The sequence below is a fragment of the Fukomys damarensis genome, unplaced genomic scaffold (assembly GCF_012274545.1).
Source record: "Fukomys damarensis isolate Sample0158 unplaced genomic scaffold, DMR_v1.0_HiC HiC_scaffold_37, whole genome shotgun sequence".
NCBI classification, from domain to species: domain Eukaryota; kingdom Metazoa; phylum Chordata; class Mammalia; order Rodentia; family Bathyergidae; genus Fukomys; species Fukomys damarensis.
The window spans coordinates 25,573,422-25,593,679 of NW_022900949.1; the positions used below are offsets into that span (position 1 = coordinate 25,573,422).

General features: G+C 39.2%; 1 protein-coding gene across 1 annotated transcript in view; it reads left to right on the top strand.

Annotated features, from left to right (window-relative positions):
• Cubn (cubilin) overlaps positions 1 to 20,258 on the top strand; it is a 263,953-nt gene that overhangs the window by 71,661 nt on the left and 172,034 nt on the right. Inside the window, exons 23-27 of the mRNA XM_010607108.3 lie at positions 4,222 to 4,414; positions 5,934 to 6,094; positions 6,511 to 6,692; positions 7,475 to 7,631; positions 10,347 to 10,534. Of these exons, the coding sequence (XP_010605410.1) occupies positions 4,222 to 4,414; positions 5,934 to 6,094; positions 6,511 to 6,692; positions 7,475 to 7,631; positions 10,347 to 10,534 (881 nt within the window). The remainder of the gene's footprint in view (positions 1 to 4,221; positions 4,415 to 5,933; positions 6,095 to 6,510; positions 6,693 to 7,474; positions 7,632 to 10,346; positions 10,535 to 20,258) is intronic.

Below are 20,258 nucleotides of genomic sequence, written 5' to 3' on the forward strand. Positions count from 1 at the left end.
TGTTTTTGGTTGTCATTGTTGTTTTGAAGCAGGATCCACTCAGTATGTAGCTCAGGCTGGCCTTGAACACCCTGTGTAATCCAGGCTGGCTTGACTTTGTGGTGATCCTCTTGCCTCCATCTCCTGAGCTGGGCTAACAGGTGTGCACCCCCACACCTAGCTAGTATACTCTGAATACAGAATTTTCATATGGTTCTTTTTAATAAGTTCCTTTTTTTCCTACTAAGATCCCCTACCCATTTCCTCACACAAACTTTTCCTCTGTGTACTTGAACATATTTCTGTTATGTAAGCACTATGCACTAACTGATGGCACCACTGGAGCTCCACGTATTTAAATATATTTCTGATAGTTGTTTTAAAATCTTTTTTAAAATTAATTTTATTGGAACATTTCAGGTATACAATATGGTGACATTCATCATTGGAAATTTGTGCCTTTACATAATATATCTTGGTTTTTAGTTTTTCCCCATTCCCCTGCCCTCCCTTCCACTCCTCCAGCCTCCCTATTTACGAACAGTTTCCATTTTTTCATTTTCTCGTATTAATACTGTTCCCTTTTCCTTACCCCTATGCCTCCCACTTCCCCTTTGTACCTTTTCTTCCTATTTCACATTATCTATTATATCTTTTGATCCTTATTTACACTTTCAGTTTCTTACACCAAAGAAACTATTTGGTACTTACACATGTGAGTCTTACGTATTTCACTTAAGAATATCTCCTCAATGTGTATCCATTTAGCTATAAATTTCTCTAATTTCTCATTCTCTATGTCTAAGTCGTACTCCATTTTATTTTTAAAAAACACATTTTCTTTATCCATTCTCTAGTTGATGGGCAACTGGGCTCTTTCCAAGTTTAGTTATTACAAACTGTGCATGAACATGGGTACACATATATCACTGTGATATGATTCTTTTAATTCCTTGGGGAAGATACCCAGCAGGGGAATAGGGTCAAATGGGACCTCTATTCCTAGTTTTTTGAGGTATGTCCATACTGATTTCCACAGTGGTTGCACCAGTCTGCACTCCTACCAACAATAGAGAAGGGTTCCTTTTTCTCCACAGCCCCGCCAGCATTTAATATTGGTTGATTTCTTGATAGCAGCCATTCTTTGTGGGGCGAGGTGGAATCTCAGTGTTGTTGCAGCTCTTGAATGACCAGTGATGTTGAACATTTTTTCATATGTTTATTTGCTATTTCTATTTCTTTGAGAAATGTCTGTTCATTTCAGATACCTGTTTTTGAATTGGATCTTCATATTTGGGGGTGGGTCTGATATTTTTAGTTCTTTATATATTCTAGATAGTAGACCTTTGTCTGAGGAACAGCTGGTAAAAATTTCTTCCCACCTTGTGGGTTGCCTCTTCACACTGTTGGTGGTTTCTCTTGCTGTGCAGAAGCTTTTTAATAAGAAGACATCCCACTTATTGATTTTTTTGTGCTAGTTCACATGCAGCTGAGGTTTTGTTCATGAAATCTTTTCCTACACCAGTGTCTCCAAGAGTTATACCTAACCTCTCTTCCAGATGATTTATTTTTTTTTGTTTGCTTTATCTGCTAAACCCAACATCTGCTAAATCAAACATCTAGTCCCTCTTTGAATGACAAGATCACGTTTATTTTCTGTACTATGACCATATATTTTTTGATTATTGACCCTGTTTTTATCTTGACTTGATTGATATTTCTCTATTTTTTAAAAAAATGAGTGGTAATGTTTGGGTGTTATGCTGGACATGATATGATAAATGATAGGTTGTAGATACTGGATTCTCATCTTCTGAAACTTATTGACAATTTAATAATTGACTAATTACTTTGAACTCATGCATTTAAAAAGAAATTTAAGGCATATTTGTGAACATCTGTAGGTGTTTCCCGTGATCCTCTAACACCCAAGGGCCATCACCCCTGCAGGGCTTGTCAGGTCTTAGACTTTGGTAGGGCACTCTAGAGAAGGCCTGCTCCTGGCCATGGCCTTCATTCATAATGTGTGCCCTTTTGGTGTCTCCACTGGCTATCTGGAGTGTAGATGAGGCATCCGCATTCTGCATCTGAGAGGGCTCTGCAGTGCCCTAGAACTTTCCTGGACTCTAGTATCTCGTTTGTGCCTCTAGACTAGCATCTACTCTCTGGCCTGCTCACGGACGTCTCACTGCATGACCAGCCCCTGCTCAGCCAGGAACCTACCGGGAACTTTAGACAGACATCCAGCTTGCTTTTCGGTGCATTTCATTCTCTCTGGAGCTTTTCCTTATAGTTCCAGCCACTGGACAGCCTCAACCCTGAACTATCTCTGTTTCCTTAGCTCAGAATGACTGTCAGTCACTAGGGCTTCTGCTCCCTGCTGTGGTCAGGAAATTCTCACCAAGTGCAGAGCCAAAAAACAAAACAAAACAAAACAAAAACTTCACCCACACTTTCCTTTCTATCAAAGGCCACAACCTTATACCTCCTGCTGCCAAATATTTTGTTCAATTTTATATTTGTTTAAGGAGAGGAGCTGATTCAGTACCAGTAGCTTTACAATGGCTGGGAGCAAAGTTTCTTATAATTTAGATTCAATAAACTTAAAATAATTATTAGAGAACTTCAACCAATCCAGGAGAGAGGATGGGAAGGAGAGAAATAAAGGAATTATGCAGTAATGAAAATAGAGGGTAGCCTAAATGGGAGAACTATGTGGGGTAGACAGATGGGAGGAACTTAGATCCATGTCTCACTCCCTTCGGTTTTCAACACATTTATGTAAGATAACTTTAATAAATGGGACCCGATCTGAGGCAGCTATCGTGGACACAGTAAGTAATAATTAATAGAGCTTTATTCATATCCTAAGGCCTAGTAGAGGAAATATAATTACATAAATATTACCAAAAAAATCTGCCTGTCTGGGAGAGTTTTCTTAGAAATGATATTTGAACCGGATTTTAGATAAAAGAAAGAGTGTACCTATTCAGGAATGTGTTGGAGTAGGGAGTAAGGTTGTTGGATAAGACATTTTAGGCCAAATAAGCAGTGTGAAGATCATCTGAACACGACAGACAGTGTAGTTTGCCTTTGTGCCGAAACAGAAAAGAAGCTGGGTGTGCAAATCAGTTTCAGTGGGGATGAACGAAGCCCTCCCCTGTACAGAAGCAGTCACTTGTATATGGGAAAAGTACAAGGAAATTACTCATCATCTCTGCTCAGAAATGCCCCTAAGCCAAGCTCCCCTTCCTGTACACTTGCTGCAGCGGGCTGTCTGTGTCACTGAAACCTCTAAAAGGTTCGCCATCCCTGAGAGCAACACATGATAAAAATGTTGATGGGTAATATCTTTGTCCTGGTCCCTATTTCAAATGGAAAACATGTCACGTTTCACTCGAGTTCACTACATCTTATTGGATTAAAACATTCTATTCCTAGGTTGCCTAAGAGGTTTGTTTCATGTCATTAATGGAAGTTGAATTTTAGCAAATGTTTTCTGCATTTGTCGAGCCATTTCTATTACTTGTTTATTTTGTTAATGTGGTTAATTAGGGTGACTTTTAAAATGTGAAACAAATCTTGCATTGTTGCAAAAATGTAAGTTGTTTGTGCTATATTTTTTATATATATCTGGTCTCAGTTTGATTACAATTTGTTTATGGGTTTCTGCATCAATGTGCATAAATGAGTATTCATATTACTTTCTTGTAAGTAAGTGAGTAGTAATACTTTCTTGCCTCTGTGCAGTTTTGGAATTGGGTTTTAGCTTTCACCATCAAATTAGTTACTTGTTTTTTAATCTCTGAACATCATACTCTGGGAAAGCAGTTGCTTTATTCCAGAGCACCGAAGATAGCATTTTATAATATCCTGGATTTCATAAAGGAACTGGATTATTACTAAGCCATCTCTAAGATTTCTGTAACTGAACCTAATTTTTTAATGTTATGGTAATTTATATGAGTTAGAAAAAGCTATTATACTTCTAAGACAAAAAAAATGTTTTCTCAAAATGTAGGTAACAACTTGTACCACATAGTAGTTTACTGTTAATGATTGTTTTACCTTTAAGGTTTCAAAAACGTTGTTCCAAAATAAAATCATTCTTTGAACATTCTAGAAGAAATGTAAAAATTGAGCCCATTGGCACAAATTAGTGAATATGTTTTGCTGAATGTGTTATGAATGTATAGCATGGTGTTTTCTATTTTCTCTTATATGGTCTGTTTCTTTTCACAGCATGCTCAGAAGACTACACTGGTAATTCTGGGACATTTACTTCTCCAAACTTCCCCAGTCATTACCCTGATAACTCTGAATGCATTTATAGGATCACAGTGGAAATTAACCAACAGATTGCATTGCACTTTACCAACTTCTCCTTAGAAAATAGCACAGGTGGATACTGTATGGCAGATTTTGTGGAAATCAGGTTAGCTAGCATCTTTATTTCATTATTTGTTTTCATAAGTAATCTTTCCTAGAAAGATTAAGGAAAAATATGGAAATTCTTTATAAATCTCCTTGCTGTGTACTTTCTTGTAAGAGATAAAATTTGTCACTTGAATTATGATATTGAAAAAGTTACACAAGATTTAACAGGCATTTTAAAGTAATTATTTTATTGGAAATATATGAAAATAAACACCAGATTTTATTTGGGTAAAGAAAACAGAGGTTTTCCTCCTGCTTTGAAATAAGATACTTGATACTGTGGAATACCTACTTTGTTTATGTAAAATCAATTTAAATTTTAGACTGTTTACTGACTGCTTAGTCTAATTATACCACAAAAATGATAGCAACTTTAAATTTTCATGAAGGTTTTTTATTTCTAATAATAGAAGTCAAAGCTTGCAAATTTCAGTGTGAGGCATTTTCTTCATACTTGGCACTTTGAAGGAATATGATATAAGAGCTATATACAAAGTAAGGGTACACTGACTTTTGTCCATTGATATCTCACCATATCATTACATCAAATTAAATTGGGCTACTTATTTTGATATATATCAATCAAAATTCTTATTTGGCATTTTAAAACTGGAGCCTTCCTATATCTTATGATATAAAGTGTATCTTATGATGTAAAGTAAGGCATTTGAATTCTCATACTATCTTATAACATTTATTATATGATACAAAGGTAATAAATTATAGTTGTACCATGTCAAACTACAATGACATGATTTTTAAATGATATCAAGTAGTCAATGAACTTTAATGTTGAATGATTTATTGGCTTATTTGGATTTGAAAAACCACTCCAGATTATAAACTAGTTTTAAGGCCCCTGTGACAGGGAAGGAATTATTTCCAGAATTTTGCCAAACATATCAAAGTGATACATTAACATCTGAGAGTTTCCTACGATATTTGAAGGGAAGAATTTACCAGGTGTGGTGGCACATGCCTGTAATCCCAGCTACTGGGGAAGCTAAGGCAGGAGGATCACAAGCCCAAGGCCAACCTAGACAGCTAAGTGAGACCCTGTCTCTAAACAAAAAAGTGAAAAGGACTGGAAGTGCACTTCAGTGCTCCCTGTGTTCCATCCCTAGTGTTGGAAAAAAAAGAGAAAATTAAAATTTCTTTGTAAAATTAAGCAATATTTGTTGATACTGCTTATAATTGCGGTTCTATATTCTGAATTTTTGACATATTTGCCAGAGGCTTTAAGGTGATGATTCAACATATTCTCTCAAGTTACAGCTAGTAATAAGATGGTGTGGTCGTCATAAATGATAGGTATTCTTTATTAAATTGCTCAAATGCTGTTTAATGAAGAAAAAGCTAAAAACTTGAAATTGTGCTTTGTAAAAGTAATTTTGAGAGAAGCTGACTGATCAGATGAAATGATCTGTTTATGATCCTGTAGTTTAAATTATGTTAAATGTTTATCCAGTGATATTGTCAATAACCTAGTAAATTTTCCTATCTTCATTCTGTCACAGGGATGGAGGCTATGAAAATTCGCCACTTGTGGGAATATACTGTGGCCCAGTTCTACCCCCAAGAATCATCTCCCACAGTAACAAACTGTGGCTAAGATTTAAAAGTGATATATTGTTCTCATACTCTGGATTCTCAGCTTACTGGGATGGATCATTAACAGGTGAATAGAAAACAGTTTGTAGAATCCAAATCCGTTGCTTTCTTGATCCTCGAATTGTCACTCTCTGTTCATCATCACTGATGCATTTTGTCTAGCTATATTTTGTTATTACCTTGTTAATGAACTTTAACGTTGACAGTGTTTTCAATTAGTAGCAGCCATACATTTTGAAAGAGAAAGGAGAAAAGTTCTGGCCCCTTGGCATAGTTCATCAAGCTGAACATCTTGATCCAAAAAAGTAATCACTGATGGGGTAATAGAACCTGAATCATAGAATGGCTACTCTTTTGTGATGCAGTTTTGCGTTGTGACTTGATCTAAAGGGGAACACTGTAGCATCAGTTGGATACAGACAAGAATGTTGGCTTTTACCAGAAAGAAAAAGTGTGCATTATTCCATTTTTTTTCTCCTGTAGGCTGTGGGGGCAACCTCACCACTTCCACGGGCATAATCACGTCTCCCAACTACCCAATGCCTTACTACCACAGCTCTGAGTGCTACTGGTGGCTGAAATCCAGCCACGGCAGCTCGTTTGAACTGACCTTCGAAGACTTCCACCTGGAGTATCACCTCAACTGCTCTTTGGATTACCTAGCTGTATGTGTGACGCTTCTGTTGTGTGTCCTCTGCTCCCATGTCATACGAGGCGCATCACACACTGATTTCTGTTAGTGAAATTCATGAAGGCCTATTTGTGTAGGCCGTCCATATAAAATTTAAATTGAGTACACATTTTAGAAGAAATTTGATAAAACGACAGACTTCTAAGCATATTATGCACTGAATGGCTTAATACACAAAGTATTTAAAACATTTTGATATTAGCTTTAAGCTATTAAAATAAGTACCCTTAAAAAGGTTACAGAATTTATTTAAGCACGATCTACATAATTTCTACATATGCATTTAAAAATAACAATTTAGAGAACTATTTTACTGAGTTAGGCAATATAATTAAAGACATCCAACTAGGACATTTTTATACTATCAGAAATTTATAATTGTCATACAGTATACACATAATATATATGTATATATAATATACAGCATATTAAAATGTATTGAGGCTTCACCAGTTATAAACTATGGAACCAAAAAGAAAGGAGGATAACTTGCTCTCGGCCACAGACTCACAATGTTCATTAGTCTTTCACTTTCAGTGTTCAGGCTTTAGCCTAATTTACATCCTTCCTCCTTACCATACCGGTGGCTACACTGTCTGAGCTTATGGCCCGAGTTACAGGCATTTCAGTATCATCTTGAGATATTTTATTTTGGGACTATGTTTGTTGTATCTGCATACCTCCTCCACCTCCTTCGAGTCCTTTAGATAACTCTTCCAGCCACAGCCGTCTGATATGTAAAATGTTTTGTCAAAGATATATGACGGCCCAAGTACCAGTTCTCATCTGCTCGCCAAGCTGTGTGGGGATGAGAAACCACCTCGCATCCGTTCCAGCAGAGACAGTGTGCTGCTGAACCTGAGGACTGATGAGGGTCAGCAAGGAGGCGGCTTTGAGATCAAGTACTCGCAGAGTAAGTGTGCGCCCCTGCAGTTCAGGGCCTAGAGTGGGCAGTAGAACTCCTCAAGGGGGCTGGGGATGTAGCTCAATGGCACTGTTCCTGCCCCCTCAAAAGCGCAAGGTTTTCAATCCCCAGGACTGGAAAAAACAACAACAGAATCCTTGTGAAACTAACTGAAATGAGTCTAATCCATTGGTTTGAAGTATTGAAATTAATTGTAGTTTCTTACATAAAATTTTTGACATCATTTTCAGGAGAAATGCCTGTGCGTTAACATGTCATCTCATCTAACGAAAGCCTATAGCAAACCACAGAAACTTAGAAGACTAAAATGCAGAGATTTTGCAATGCAACTAAAGATCAGTGTAAGAGCTGAATAGTGATTAGTTTGTTAAAATCTGTGTCACACATCTTCTATTTAAAAATTATTTCATTGCACAAAGTACTCTCCCACCCTAGGTTTTGTCCTCTACTTTCAAAAGTATCTTACTTTTATTAAGAGAAATTGTGCTCCTTGTGAGTCCTGTGCAGTAGGTAACTTTCTTCCCTGCCCCCATACCAGGGATTGAACTCAGGACCTTGACTTGTGAGGCAGGCGTGGTGCCACTGAGCTGTATCACTGGTACCTTCTTTACTATGGGAAACTCTGGACCATTTCAAAATCTTCCTTCACCATAATAATGCAAGTGACACAAGTCAAGGGGACTCAGATAAAAAGGGTCCAGAGTGTGTCCTGGTCCCCTATCATTGAGAAGGTCACTTTCCTGGTTTTCCCAAAATTCTCCTTCTGGTTTTCCCAAATTTCTTCTCTAAAATGGGACAATTAAGTTAGATGATCTCAAAAGCTCTCTTTTACCTTTAGAATTAAATATTTTTTGAAGTTATTTTCAAAAGAAACAGTCACAAAAACCAGGTTTCTTTGACTTTATATTCCTTAATCAACCTTTGGCCTGGTTTTTGAAAGCATAATTGCTTACCTCATTAAATTTAAATTTATCCATAATTTTTACCCAATTATCTGAAACACAATTAAAAGTCACAAAATCACATTCCAAATGTACAGTGCCCTTGGATTAGTTGATTGAACTTTTTTTTTTTTTTTTTTTTTTTTGGTAACGGGGATTGAACTGAGGTCCTTGTACTTGCAAGGCAGGCCACCGAACTGCTGAGCTAAATCCCCAGCCCCTCCTTGGATTAGTTGAAAGAGTACTTTGTTAGTATTGAGTTAGTCTTGATTACACGTGAATTTGAAGATTTACATTCACATATCTCTGAGAGTTAGGCTGAATTCTAAGTAATTTAAATACTGTTTTAATAGATAGCTTTCTTCTTCAGAAATTCATCTGCTGTGCATGTACAGCATGTACATAAAAAGTGTTTTCAAGTTCTGTAAGGGATATAGCTATTTGGTTTAACTTAAAATCACTTCTTTAATTTGTTTGGTTTGCTAATTTGTTTCATGGCTACAATAAGATTGCTTAGTAAAAGGTCTCTCCTTTTCAAATTCTTATTCTTGTAATATTTCATTTTTCTCTAGTTTTTCAGAATACTGAAGGCATAAATCACTGGTCTTCAAAGGTTAAAATCAGAGCTAATTTGTGAAAATTTTTCTCTTACATTTGTAATGTAAAAATTAAAGGTTTGTAAGTAATGTAATTTGTAAGAACCAAGACCAGACCATATGACTTATGGCTCCATTTTGCCCAAGTCATTGGCATATCTAAACAAAACTATTCTTTAGAAAGCCTTTATGGAAAATACTATAACCTAATGGATTTTTAAAGAAAAAGAGTTTGAGTTTTAACCTGCTCCAACAAAGGAAGATTTTGAAGAACCACAGATGCCTACTTTTCCAAACTGAAGTTAATAAATGGTGTCCTAGCCACTTTTCAGAAAGCATGGTTGTTACAGAAATGTGTCTACTAGGATCACATTTTTCAGAGACAGTTCTTTTAATATAATGTTGTTTTCCCTTTGTCTTTTATTCTACATTGTAAAGACGATATGAAAAAGACTTCACAAAGAGCATACTTAGGCCTTGACCAAGTCAGTACGATCAGCTGAATTTGGCACTAGACTTACCTTGGGGTACCTAGTATGGTTTTCTGGAAAATTTAACTCAAGAAAATGCCACCACTGGATTAAAAACGTTTTCTTAAAAATTTAAGATATCTGTTTCTACTTTAAACCTTTGAAGCTTCCTCATTCTCTTGGTGCTTCCTGATGAGTAACTAGAGGGAGAACAGAGCCTTTCTTGTGAATTTCATGCAGATTTTTGACTGTTCAAAAAACCATTGTTATTCATTTTTAGCCTTCACATAGGACTTTGTATTTTTCAAACTGTTGAATTCAAAGATCAGAGATTTTTTTTCTCTTCCAAATGTTAAAATTACAGGAACAGAAACCCCAAATGTGTAATACTCTTCATTAAAAAAAAAAAAATCAGACTGCTGTCTGAGTAGAGCTAAGTTATTCTGTTGTTCACAAATTCACTGGAATTTGATCCCTATTTTAACACAGCTTATTCAATTTTTCATGACATTTTAGTTTGAATTCACTTAAGTATTATTTTGTGTTAATTAAAATGGAGACTCACTATAAAACTGCTGTACTAATAAATATGTTTATATATTTTTAAATCCAGATGTTTTCTCAAAGGAGAATCTCACACTCACTTTGTATCATTTATGTATGATTGTGAGTCTTAACAGTCATTATTTTTTTCAGCATGTGAGAATGTGGTGATAGTTAATCAAACGTATGGCATCCTGGAGAGTATAAATTATCCTAATCCCTATTCTGAAAATCAGCGTTGCACCTGGACCATCCAAGCAACAAGAGGCAACACTGTGAACTATACATTTGCAGCATTCAATTTGGAACTTCATACAAACTGCTCCACAGATTATTTAGAGGTATGTATTCTGGATTCAGTGATCACTGCCTTTTTAGATCAAGTAGGCAAACCAAACTGGAACTCATTTGTTTTTAGAATCAAATCCCTATAGATCCTATCCTATATGTTTTTAATACATCAACAGGTGTATTTCATATCTCTTTCACTGTATCGTTTTAATATTAAGGTGCTAAAGTGTATATAGGAAGTTAAGCTACTAAACTATATATAGGAAGTATCTATATTTTTAGGTTTCATTGTAACTTATAGACTGACCATTTATTATTTAAATTACCCACAAGCGGAGAGATAACCTCTATATTTTGTTGGTTGTTCTTAATATTTTTTTCTTATAAGAGATAGAAAATGTTTGAGTATCTTTGATTTATAGAATACCTAGTGTGCTTGGTATTCAATATCATATTTTTGATTCTCATTTATATTTTAGTATATGTGCTGCCGAAGTGAGCACTCTCGTTTTTATTTTAAAATTTAGGTTTATTTTAGTTCTTTTTCTTTTGGTGAAATGGAATTTACTGCTTGTTATAAAAATTGATCAGAGTAATAGTTATTCAACTCTGTATGAAATGCTATACAGTAAAAGTTACTTGAGTATTAGGCAACCTTGTCTTTAGCGAGACCTGCTATTTTAATAATAAGGAATTTTATTTAATAAAGATTTTTTCACTAACTTTCATATATAACTTTAGGCCTATAAATTGAAAAGTTAGGCAGCTTCCTATTTTACTTACTATAATATTGTAATATCCATTCATATATAACATTTCATATTATAATTTAGATATATTGGTTTCTACTTTTATACTTTAAAAATAATTTTATTTGAACTATTTACATAGATTTAACATTTTTTTATCATTTATAAATCATTTCTTGAATTGTCTTGTATCATCTTTTTTCCATCTGTTTTGTTAATATGTAATACTTTTTGAATCTACATATGATATTTTACTAGAAATCTTTTCTGATGTGGCAGGTACCTCCTTGGATGACTCTAGGATGCTTTTTCCATCTCCCTCTTTTAGAAAAACACAAACAGTTTACTTTTAAAGCCCTCTGTGCACAGCACACGCGCAGCATTTGGGCCTATCTGTTTTACCAGTTATGACTGTCCTCATGCACTACTAGACTGCTTGACGGTATGAGTTGTCTCCTAGTAGCTTCGTATCTCAGGTACTAATACACTGGGAGATTAAAATAGCTCAAGAAGTTTAGTTTAGGTTCGGAGAGATAAGTCATAGGGTGCTTTGCTTAGCATGTGAGAAGCCCTAGTTTGATAGTGCTGTAAACACACACAAGTTCAGATTAAATTGAATATCACAGCCAAATTATTACATCAGCCTATTGATAGCTATTTTTAATACAAAAGAATTGGATTCCCAAATGGTCTTTTGGTAAATCCCAAGATTCTCGGTATAGTCCTACAACTAGGAGCATGAGCCAAATCACAAGCACAGCCTTACAGAGCAGTACTGCTGGGCACCATGGTTGTGATCTGATAAAGTTCAGTGGGGAAAGCTAGAAAGAGGAAGAAGCTTTGAAGTACACTTGAAGGGAGAAATCAGCAGAGAGCATGAGGAGGAAAGGAGATGAACCACTTGCAGGACTAGACTCTACCTCGGATTCACTCGGGGATGGAATAGTAACAAGTGCTCATCTGGTAATTTTTAGAGGTGTTTGAAAACTCAGGTAAAAATACTGCAGAGCAGCTAGGTAGAGGCCTCTGCTGCTGATGTGTCCGCCGTGTTACAGGCATGCCGTTTCTCTTGTGCAACACTGACAGTGAAAGCAGCAGAAATACAAAATAAGAACCAGAAGTTCAGAAAAGCTTTCCAAAGAATGACACAGTTGCCAGAGGGAGGAGAATTTTTCCATCTCTGTAAGCCAAGGGGCAAGACTACAGCAACAGCTACAGTGGTTGATCTATGGTGGAAATTTTAAAAGCATAAATAACCACTAAATAAAGCCACAAGCACAAAATTCAGACTTCTATTATTTTAATAACTGAAGTTTTGTTTCAACTGACTTAGCCAAGTCCCAATTAAGTGGTATTACTAGAGCCAGAATCTAGTTATTTTGAATTAATGAAATTGAAACTATAAAAAGACTTGATTACGTACTGGTCAGATTTCCTAACCTTGCTGAGAGGTTGGTAAGGATCCCATTGGGAAGCAAATCTAACCTTTAATTTTTTTGTACTCTGGGCAAAATAAAATGTATCCAATTTGGATATAAAATATTCAGTTGGGGGAAGGGTCATTTTTTAAAGGAGTAAGAGTCATTTCTTAAAGGAGTCGGACCTTATTGTTCATGTAACTATGGGGGCTTTAACCTTAAGGATTCCTTCTGTATTTTACGACTTGATTTCACTTTTTCTTTTTACTTTGAGCCCAAGTGGAAGAGGATATTTCTAATACGTGACTGAATATACAAACGAGGGATAGGTGGGTGAGAAATCAGCGCAGAAATGTACAGAAAGCCCAAGGCAGGTGTTACGTCAACGAAGAGCAGGTGAGGAGAAACACTGAGTGATGATTGTGTCACGAAAACCAAAAGAAGAGAAAGTACTGGAAAGGAACAGGGATCAACATACTGAATGCTCGCAAGTGGTCAAGCGAGATCAGGGGTGAGAAGTGTCCTTTGGAGAGGAGTGTGTTTGTGTGCAGTGTTTGTGAGGTGGCAGGATCCAGGTCACAGTGTGAAGAGGCGTGAAGAGGGAGAGGGTGAGCACAGACTCCTTCTCTAGTCCTCATCCAGACAGGCGTGGCTGCCCTTCTCGGCACCCACCCTTCATTTCCCCAGTAGTCCTCCCATGACGGGCGTTCACGAGAGGTGTCCCTCTGCACGTCCTCTTCCGTGTCAGTGCCCCCTAAAATGGGGCCGTCCAGAAGGAGATCCAACGCTCCTGTGAACAGGGCAGGGCCAGGTGAGTTGGGAATGCATTATCTGACCCTGACACTTCTGGCATTGTAGGTTGGGGTTGAATGGGGTTTATTGTTAGCCAAGTTAAAATGTGGACCTATAGGGAGCTCTGTTGTCTCTAGGCCACGTTTCCAGAATGTTATGGTTTCATAGCTTTAGCTTATAGTTTAAACATCTAAGCCAGAAAAGGCAAAGAAAAAAATCGAAAAGGATATCACTCCTACGAAATTTGACTTCAAGAGTTTCACCAGACCTAGTCCCCCCATCCTCATTCATTGTTCTTAGAGCATTGTCACTTGCACATAGAGTCATTGGCCACTGACCTACTTCTTCAAAAGTGATGAATAAAAATATTACACAAGGTGGCTTATCTTTCAGACACTCTAGAGTGATAGATTCGTTTTGGTTAAAAGAATCTGCTATTGAATGCTTTGAGACTAGCACTATTTATACAACTAGGTAATAATAATGGCAACTATTTATTGAGCCAGTATTATTTTCTAGATAACTCTCCTAGCAACTGTGAAAGGAGAACATATTAGTCTCATGTGAAGTTGAGAAAAGCCGTGCAGGTACAGGTTGTCATGGTTACCATGACTGGCCATGACAGGGCCAGGCTACTTACCGGGCCACTGTGACTCTGGGCTGTGCTCTTGGACATGGCATACACAAACACTTACTCCTTTCTGTCACCCTTGCTGGGATCAGGAGTGAGTGTCTGAGGGTCCTCAGATCTGCTGCTTACTGACACTCTTACAGAGAAAAATTTATATTGTCTTAGCATGATTTCTTCTTTAAGGAAGTGGTCATTATCACAATCACAGTTTATTGTAGATGTTGAAAAATATTTTTAGTGTCTAACTTGGAATTTTTTCCAACATCATCTCATCAGTCTCACCTATGAGATTTCAGAACAGATCTTTTCCACATGTTGGAAACTGCAGACCATTGGCAGCCCTCCTAGTTTTCCTTGGTCTGTTGTATGCTCTTGATTGCAGGTACTTAAGCACATTCATTCTGAGCCATGTGGAAAGGATTAATGCTTGGGTAGGGACTGTTGCTGTGTGGATAGTGAGAGACCTCACGATACACAGGAGAGGCTGAAGAGCTGGGAAAAGCCCAGAACCGAGGCAGTTAGGTGCACTCCCCAAAGTTTTTCCTTTAAGGCTTCGATCTTTCTCTCTGATTATTTCTATCCATTCCCCCTCTCTCCAGAGGCTTCCTCTGAGTTTCTGCAGCCTTGTAATTTGAGCTTTGACATGGCCACTCCAGCCATGACTACGTGACCATTTACTTCAAGGGATTGGCAGGTGGACTTTCCCATAGTGACAAATTTCCAGCGCAGGTGACTCACCTCTTTGAGCTCGACAGCAAAGATGTGGATCTAACCTGCCTGTAGATGGGCAGTGTTCAGGGCAGGATGGCCAGCTTTGACCAGAGGAGAAAGGCAAAGCTTCCACCAGTGTAGCTCACCCAGTATAGTAGAACCTTTGAGCAGGAACAGGTGTTATGCTGGTATCGCTAAAGCTTTGTTTTAAATATCTAGGAGGTTATCAAGATGACAAAGCTGCTTCTGTAATGATTTATTAAATACTGCAGGACGTGGTTCACATGGGTCTGGAAAAACTCATTTGAAGTCTTCACAGTCTACTATCCTAAACTAAAATTCCGTGTCTCCTTCATTTTTCAGAGCCAAATGAGGCATATTGCTACCTCTTTTTCAGCATGTTCCACTGTCTTCTACAATCATCCGTCTAGCCTATGTGATCATCTTTTACCTTAACCAGAGCTTGAAAAAAATAGACATTTTTTCCAATTGTATTATTTTCCAAAGTTCAGCTTACTTGTATGTGTGCTTATGAAGTGGTCAGAAAACTTCTTCACTTGATTTCTTCAGATGTTTCTCTTTTTATCCCCCCCCCAAGTTAATCTTGACTTTGTGCTTAGAATTTAATTTTTAAGAATTTGTCCTTTATCTTGAATTTTCTTTCCCTTTTATTGCTCCTTTAAAAGCATTTAGTGCTAGGCTGGGCATGGTGGCGCATGCCTGTCATCCCAGGCCTCGGGAGGCTGAGGCAGGAGGATTGCTGTGAGTTCGAGACCAGCCTGACCTACATAGTGAGTTCCAGTTCAGTCTCAACTACATAGCGAGACCCTGTCTCAAACAAAACAAAACAAACAAACAAATAGTTAGTGCTAATTGGCCCTATAGTATCCTGTTTTATACTGAAGTCTGAAGCACTAAAACCTTAGGCCTGCGACTGAGACGTTCAGGCGTCACAGCCTTTAAGGCCAAGCGATCACTGGTTCCGATATTTTATCACTTCCATATTGACAACCACTTCTTTGCCAGCCAGAGTAGCACCTTCCTTCACTGTTCAGTGGCTTTCTGAGAGAGAAGAGCAAATAAAAATATTCAACAGTTGCTACATTGTTTTTCAGAAGGAGACCCCTAATAGGCACCTAGATGGTTGAAATCATCTCCCTCTGTCAGCCCTGTGTAGTTAGTCATTCACCCGGCATCAGAGTCGATCCTTTTCCTCGGTAAATGATTGCAGTCTCTACTGATGGTGGAGGAGGGCATCACTGTAACTGGCCGCTAAATCTGGCTGCATTGCATCAGCACCAGGGAATCTTGTCAGAGAAACGTGTGCCTCCACCCTACCCAGGATTAATCACAGTCCTGGGAAGCAGTAGAAAAGGCCTCGCACACACGGCGTGGAGAACTTGATGCCGATCTCTCCTTGTGTCTGCAGCCCACTCTCGCCGTCATAGCCTGCTTTGGCTTCAGAGCTCTCCCCGATGTTCCACGTATCTTCTTAACATGGACCTTTGAGCACAGTTAGCAATTTCTCCTTAAACGGATCTTACCCATCCCTACGGTGATGCCTCACAGGACTATCAATGCCATACTTGCCTCACCCTACAAATCATATCAGATCTTCCCTGGAGCGTTTGTATTCTGAGCCTGCATTTTCTCTCCCCTTTCCTTCCTTATTTGGCAGGTTTGCCCCTCTCTCTTACCATCCGGTCACTTCCCACCTCCTCACCTCTTCCTCTTTCCCGTTTAAGGCAGGCTTCAGCCCTCCAGATGTCAGTGACTTCTGCCAACTGCATTTCCGTGTGGTCTTTCATGTCTCCCATCTCTTGCCAGATCCTTCCTGATGCCATCCTGTTCCCAGATGTTTACAGGGTCATCTTACACTTCCACAGCCTCCTTTCAATGGTAAACTAATTCATTTTGAGTGAAAGAATGGACAGCAAGCGTTACCAATGTCCTCAGAGCTTTCAAGGCCTTCTTTTGTTGGCTGATAGCCCGAGCAACGATTGTGACACGTGGGGCCCATGTGATATTGTAATTAGTTAAGGCAGCGCTAGCTGCTGCTATGGAGAACTCATAAATTTGTTGATTCTTAATGCAACCAAGTTTGTTTCTCAGTCACACTGGAGTCAAATGCAGGTGTTCTTGGCCCTTCGCATAGAAATTCAGCAGCCCAAAGAGGAAGATGATCTGGGGAACCATAAAGCTGTGTCTGCCACAAGTGTAGATAGATGACTCACAAGTAAAAGGACCTATGTTTTAGTGCATTTGGGAAGTGCTGAATTACATTTGAGTAGGGGTGTGTTGTTTTTTGTGGACTCACTCTCCTTCATACCCATTGTCCATCCATTTGTTCAGTCAATAGAGTGTATTTGGATACTCGGGCTATGGAAATATAACTGTTTATCACCAGCTTTTCCTTTTCCCTTGGCATCAAGGAGGATACAGATGGTAATTTATTTATCATAAAGTAAAACTGCACCCACGGGGTGTGTTAAATGTTGGAGGGAAAGCTAAAGGGCACTCTGATGGCCCGAGACTGGCCACCGACCTCATCAGTGTGGTAGAGAAAGGCATCCCTGAGAAAGCAGAGGCAGGAAGGCGTCAGGAAGCACGCGGGCTCACTGTGGAAAGTGGTCTGGGAGGACTTGAGAGAAGAGCAGCGTGGGGCTCCCGGGCTGAGCAGACAGAGCCCTGTGGGCTGACTGAGCATCGCTGACCTCTCTCCCGGCAACAGGAAGTCTCCCGAGGGCGTGAGCAAGGAACTAACACAGCCAAATTGTCATTTTTGAAAACAGCAACTCTGGCTACTGGAATGAATTGGAGAGAAGGTAAAATAACTGTGGAGACCGGTAAGGAGATTGCTAGGTATGGGCCAGGTGAGAGAGATGCGGCCTTTGCATCTCTGTGGAGGAAGGATGTTAACTGCGGAACCCGAGAGCATTTAGGAGACAAAACGGACAGAGGTGATGGCTGACCGGATGAGCCCAGGCTTCCGCGGTGAGGGAAGGGACAACGGCAGCAGGACGCCCCGTAGGACTTTCTGCAGAGACAGCCAGGGCAGAGGAAGTGCTGAGGGGAGGGCACTAAAGGAGAGTTTCCAAGTAGATCCGTCTTAGCCCAGAAGTGAAGTAGCTGACATCTACTGGACCTTTGTATTCCATAGAGGATTCTCAGGGAAACGTTATGCTAGAGACATTTTCCAAGTTTCTTCCATTTTAGTGCTCACAAAAAAGCATCATTTTAAAAGTTCCTGAGGCATTAGAAAAGTTCTCCTTCATTTCCAAGTAGTTTATTTTGAGAACTGCAGTACTGTTTCCATTAATTAAATGTCTCCCACGTGCTGGCTATTACTGCCGACACTTTGATAGATGGCATAGTCTGTCTCACCGTACTCCAGTAATTGAGTATTTTTATGTGCGTTTGACCACGGAAGACCTGAGATAAATAACAGCGCTCACTTCCGGGTCCCACTGGCTGGAGGGAACAAAGGCTGGGGTCGCTGTGCTCAGGGCTGTGTGAGCAGGGGGTTGTGTGTAGTCCACCTGGGTTCAAAGCATGGCTCCTCCTCCCCCACTGGGCAAGGAATCCAGCTTCTTGCTGCCTCGGTTTCCTTGCATGCAAAAGGAGGGGGGTAACAGCTACCTATTCGTAGAGCACTTGTTGGATCAAATAAGATAATGCACACATCTGGCGTATTTGGAGCATTCAAGAAATACTTCTTATCACCCCTGACACACAGTGCTTCTGAGACAGCTTAGGAACTCCTTCTTGTCCACACACTCAATGTCCTGAGACATTGCAGGATGTTGCTTCTCCCCAAAAACAACCGCTGTCTCCTGGAGATGCCGCCTCCTCTCCCTGTGCCCTGCCAGCCAGGTGCAGTGGCCCTTCCCAGCTCACGGGTGGTTCCTTCTCTCCCAGCTCCTTTACTCAACACATTTGCCTCTTGGTAGGACATTGACTTCTCTCTTTTCACGGCACGTTGTTTCCAGGCAAACTCCTTCTGTCCTTTTGACCATGTTCGCATCCTGTCTAAGAAGAGAAGCACAAACAGATGCTGGTGTTGCAGTATCCGTCACTGCTGGTCACACGACAGCATGACAAGGGCCCAGTTCCAGGTATCTGGGTTTCATGATGGACCAGTCTTGGTAGCTCAGTGATGACAGTTCCAGGCCTGCTCTTTCTGTCAGGGGTGGATGGTCACTAGAATAGAGTTGCTTAAACCAGCTTCTTCTCTCTGATGAGGGCTGTGAGATGCTCAGATTTACTGTTACTCTTGTCTAATTCCTTTGCAGAGAATGACTTTGAACACCCAGGCTGCAGAACAGAATAGATCATCTCGCTCTGCCATCCACACACCTGCTCAGTAGCACACTGATTCAGAAGGAAATTCTGGAGCCAACAGTCTGGGTTTAAGCCCAGGATCCATAGTTCATGAGCTCTGTGACCTTTGGCAAGTTCCTTAGCTTCTGCATACCTCACTTTCCCTGTCTGTAAAACAGGGCAGTTAAAGTAAAGGAGCTACTATGTGTAAAGAACTAGAACAAGGCCTGGAACATAGCAAATACTTTAGAAAGTTTGCTGCCATTATTTACACCGATGCTGATGTGAGAGAACCTCAGTTAGTATAGAGACACTGACAAACAGCATTCAATTCTCTACACTGAGATATAATTGTGGTTCCATTCACAGGTACTTAACTTTTCTCACTTCCTGTGTGTGGGCTGTTTCCATAATGCATTTTGACACTTACTACAAAGGAGAGATGATAAATGATAGAGCCATCATTTAGCCAGGCATGGTGGTGCATGGCTGTAATCCCAGGTACTTAGGACACTGAGGCAGGAGGATTGAAAGTCTAAGGCCAACCTTAACAATGTAGCTAGGACCGGGGTTAAAGCCCAAAACAAACAAAATAACCAATGGAAAAAAGTAATGTTTTGGGCTGGGGATGATGCTCAGTGGGGCTGCGCCTGCCTAGCAAGTACCAGGCCCTGAGTTTGATTTCCAGTACTTTAAAACAAAAGTAATGTTTTAATCCATTTATTTTACTGGATTCTTTGTTAAATGAATGAAGAAAATATTGATTCCACTAACAAAAATTGTAGATATTTTCACTGTAACTTTACGAACTGTTTCTGTCATTCTCTGTTACCCATTACAGAGAATAAGGACTTTTGCCATACTTTTAATGATCCTTTTTTTTTAATTACCAATGAATAAACTAGAAATATTTTTTGTTAAGTAATTGATGGCTTTCAAAATATTGAATTCCTTTTTTTTCTTTTTATTGAGTTTATTGGTACATTCTAGGTATACAGTACAGTTACATTCATTACTGGGATCTTGTACCTTTACACGACAGGTCTTGGTTCTCATTTTTCCCCTTGTCCCTGCCCTCCCTTCACCCCCTCCTCCCTTCCCCATTTACAAACACTTTATTTCCATTTTTTCATTTTCTCATATTTTTTTCTTT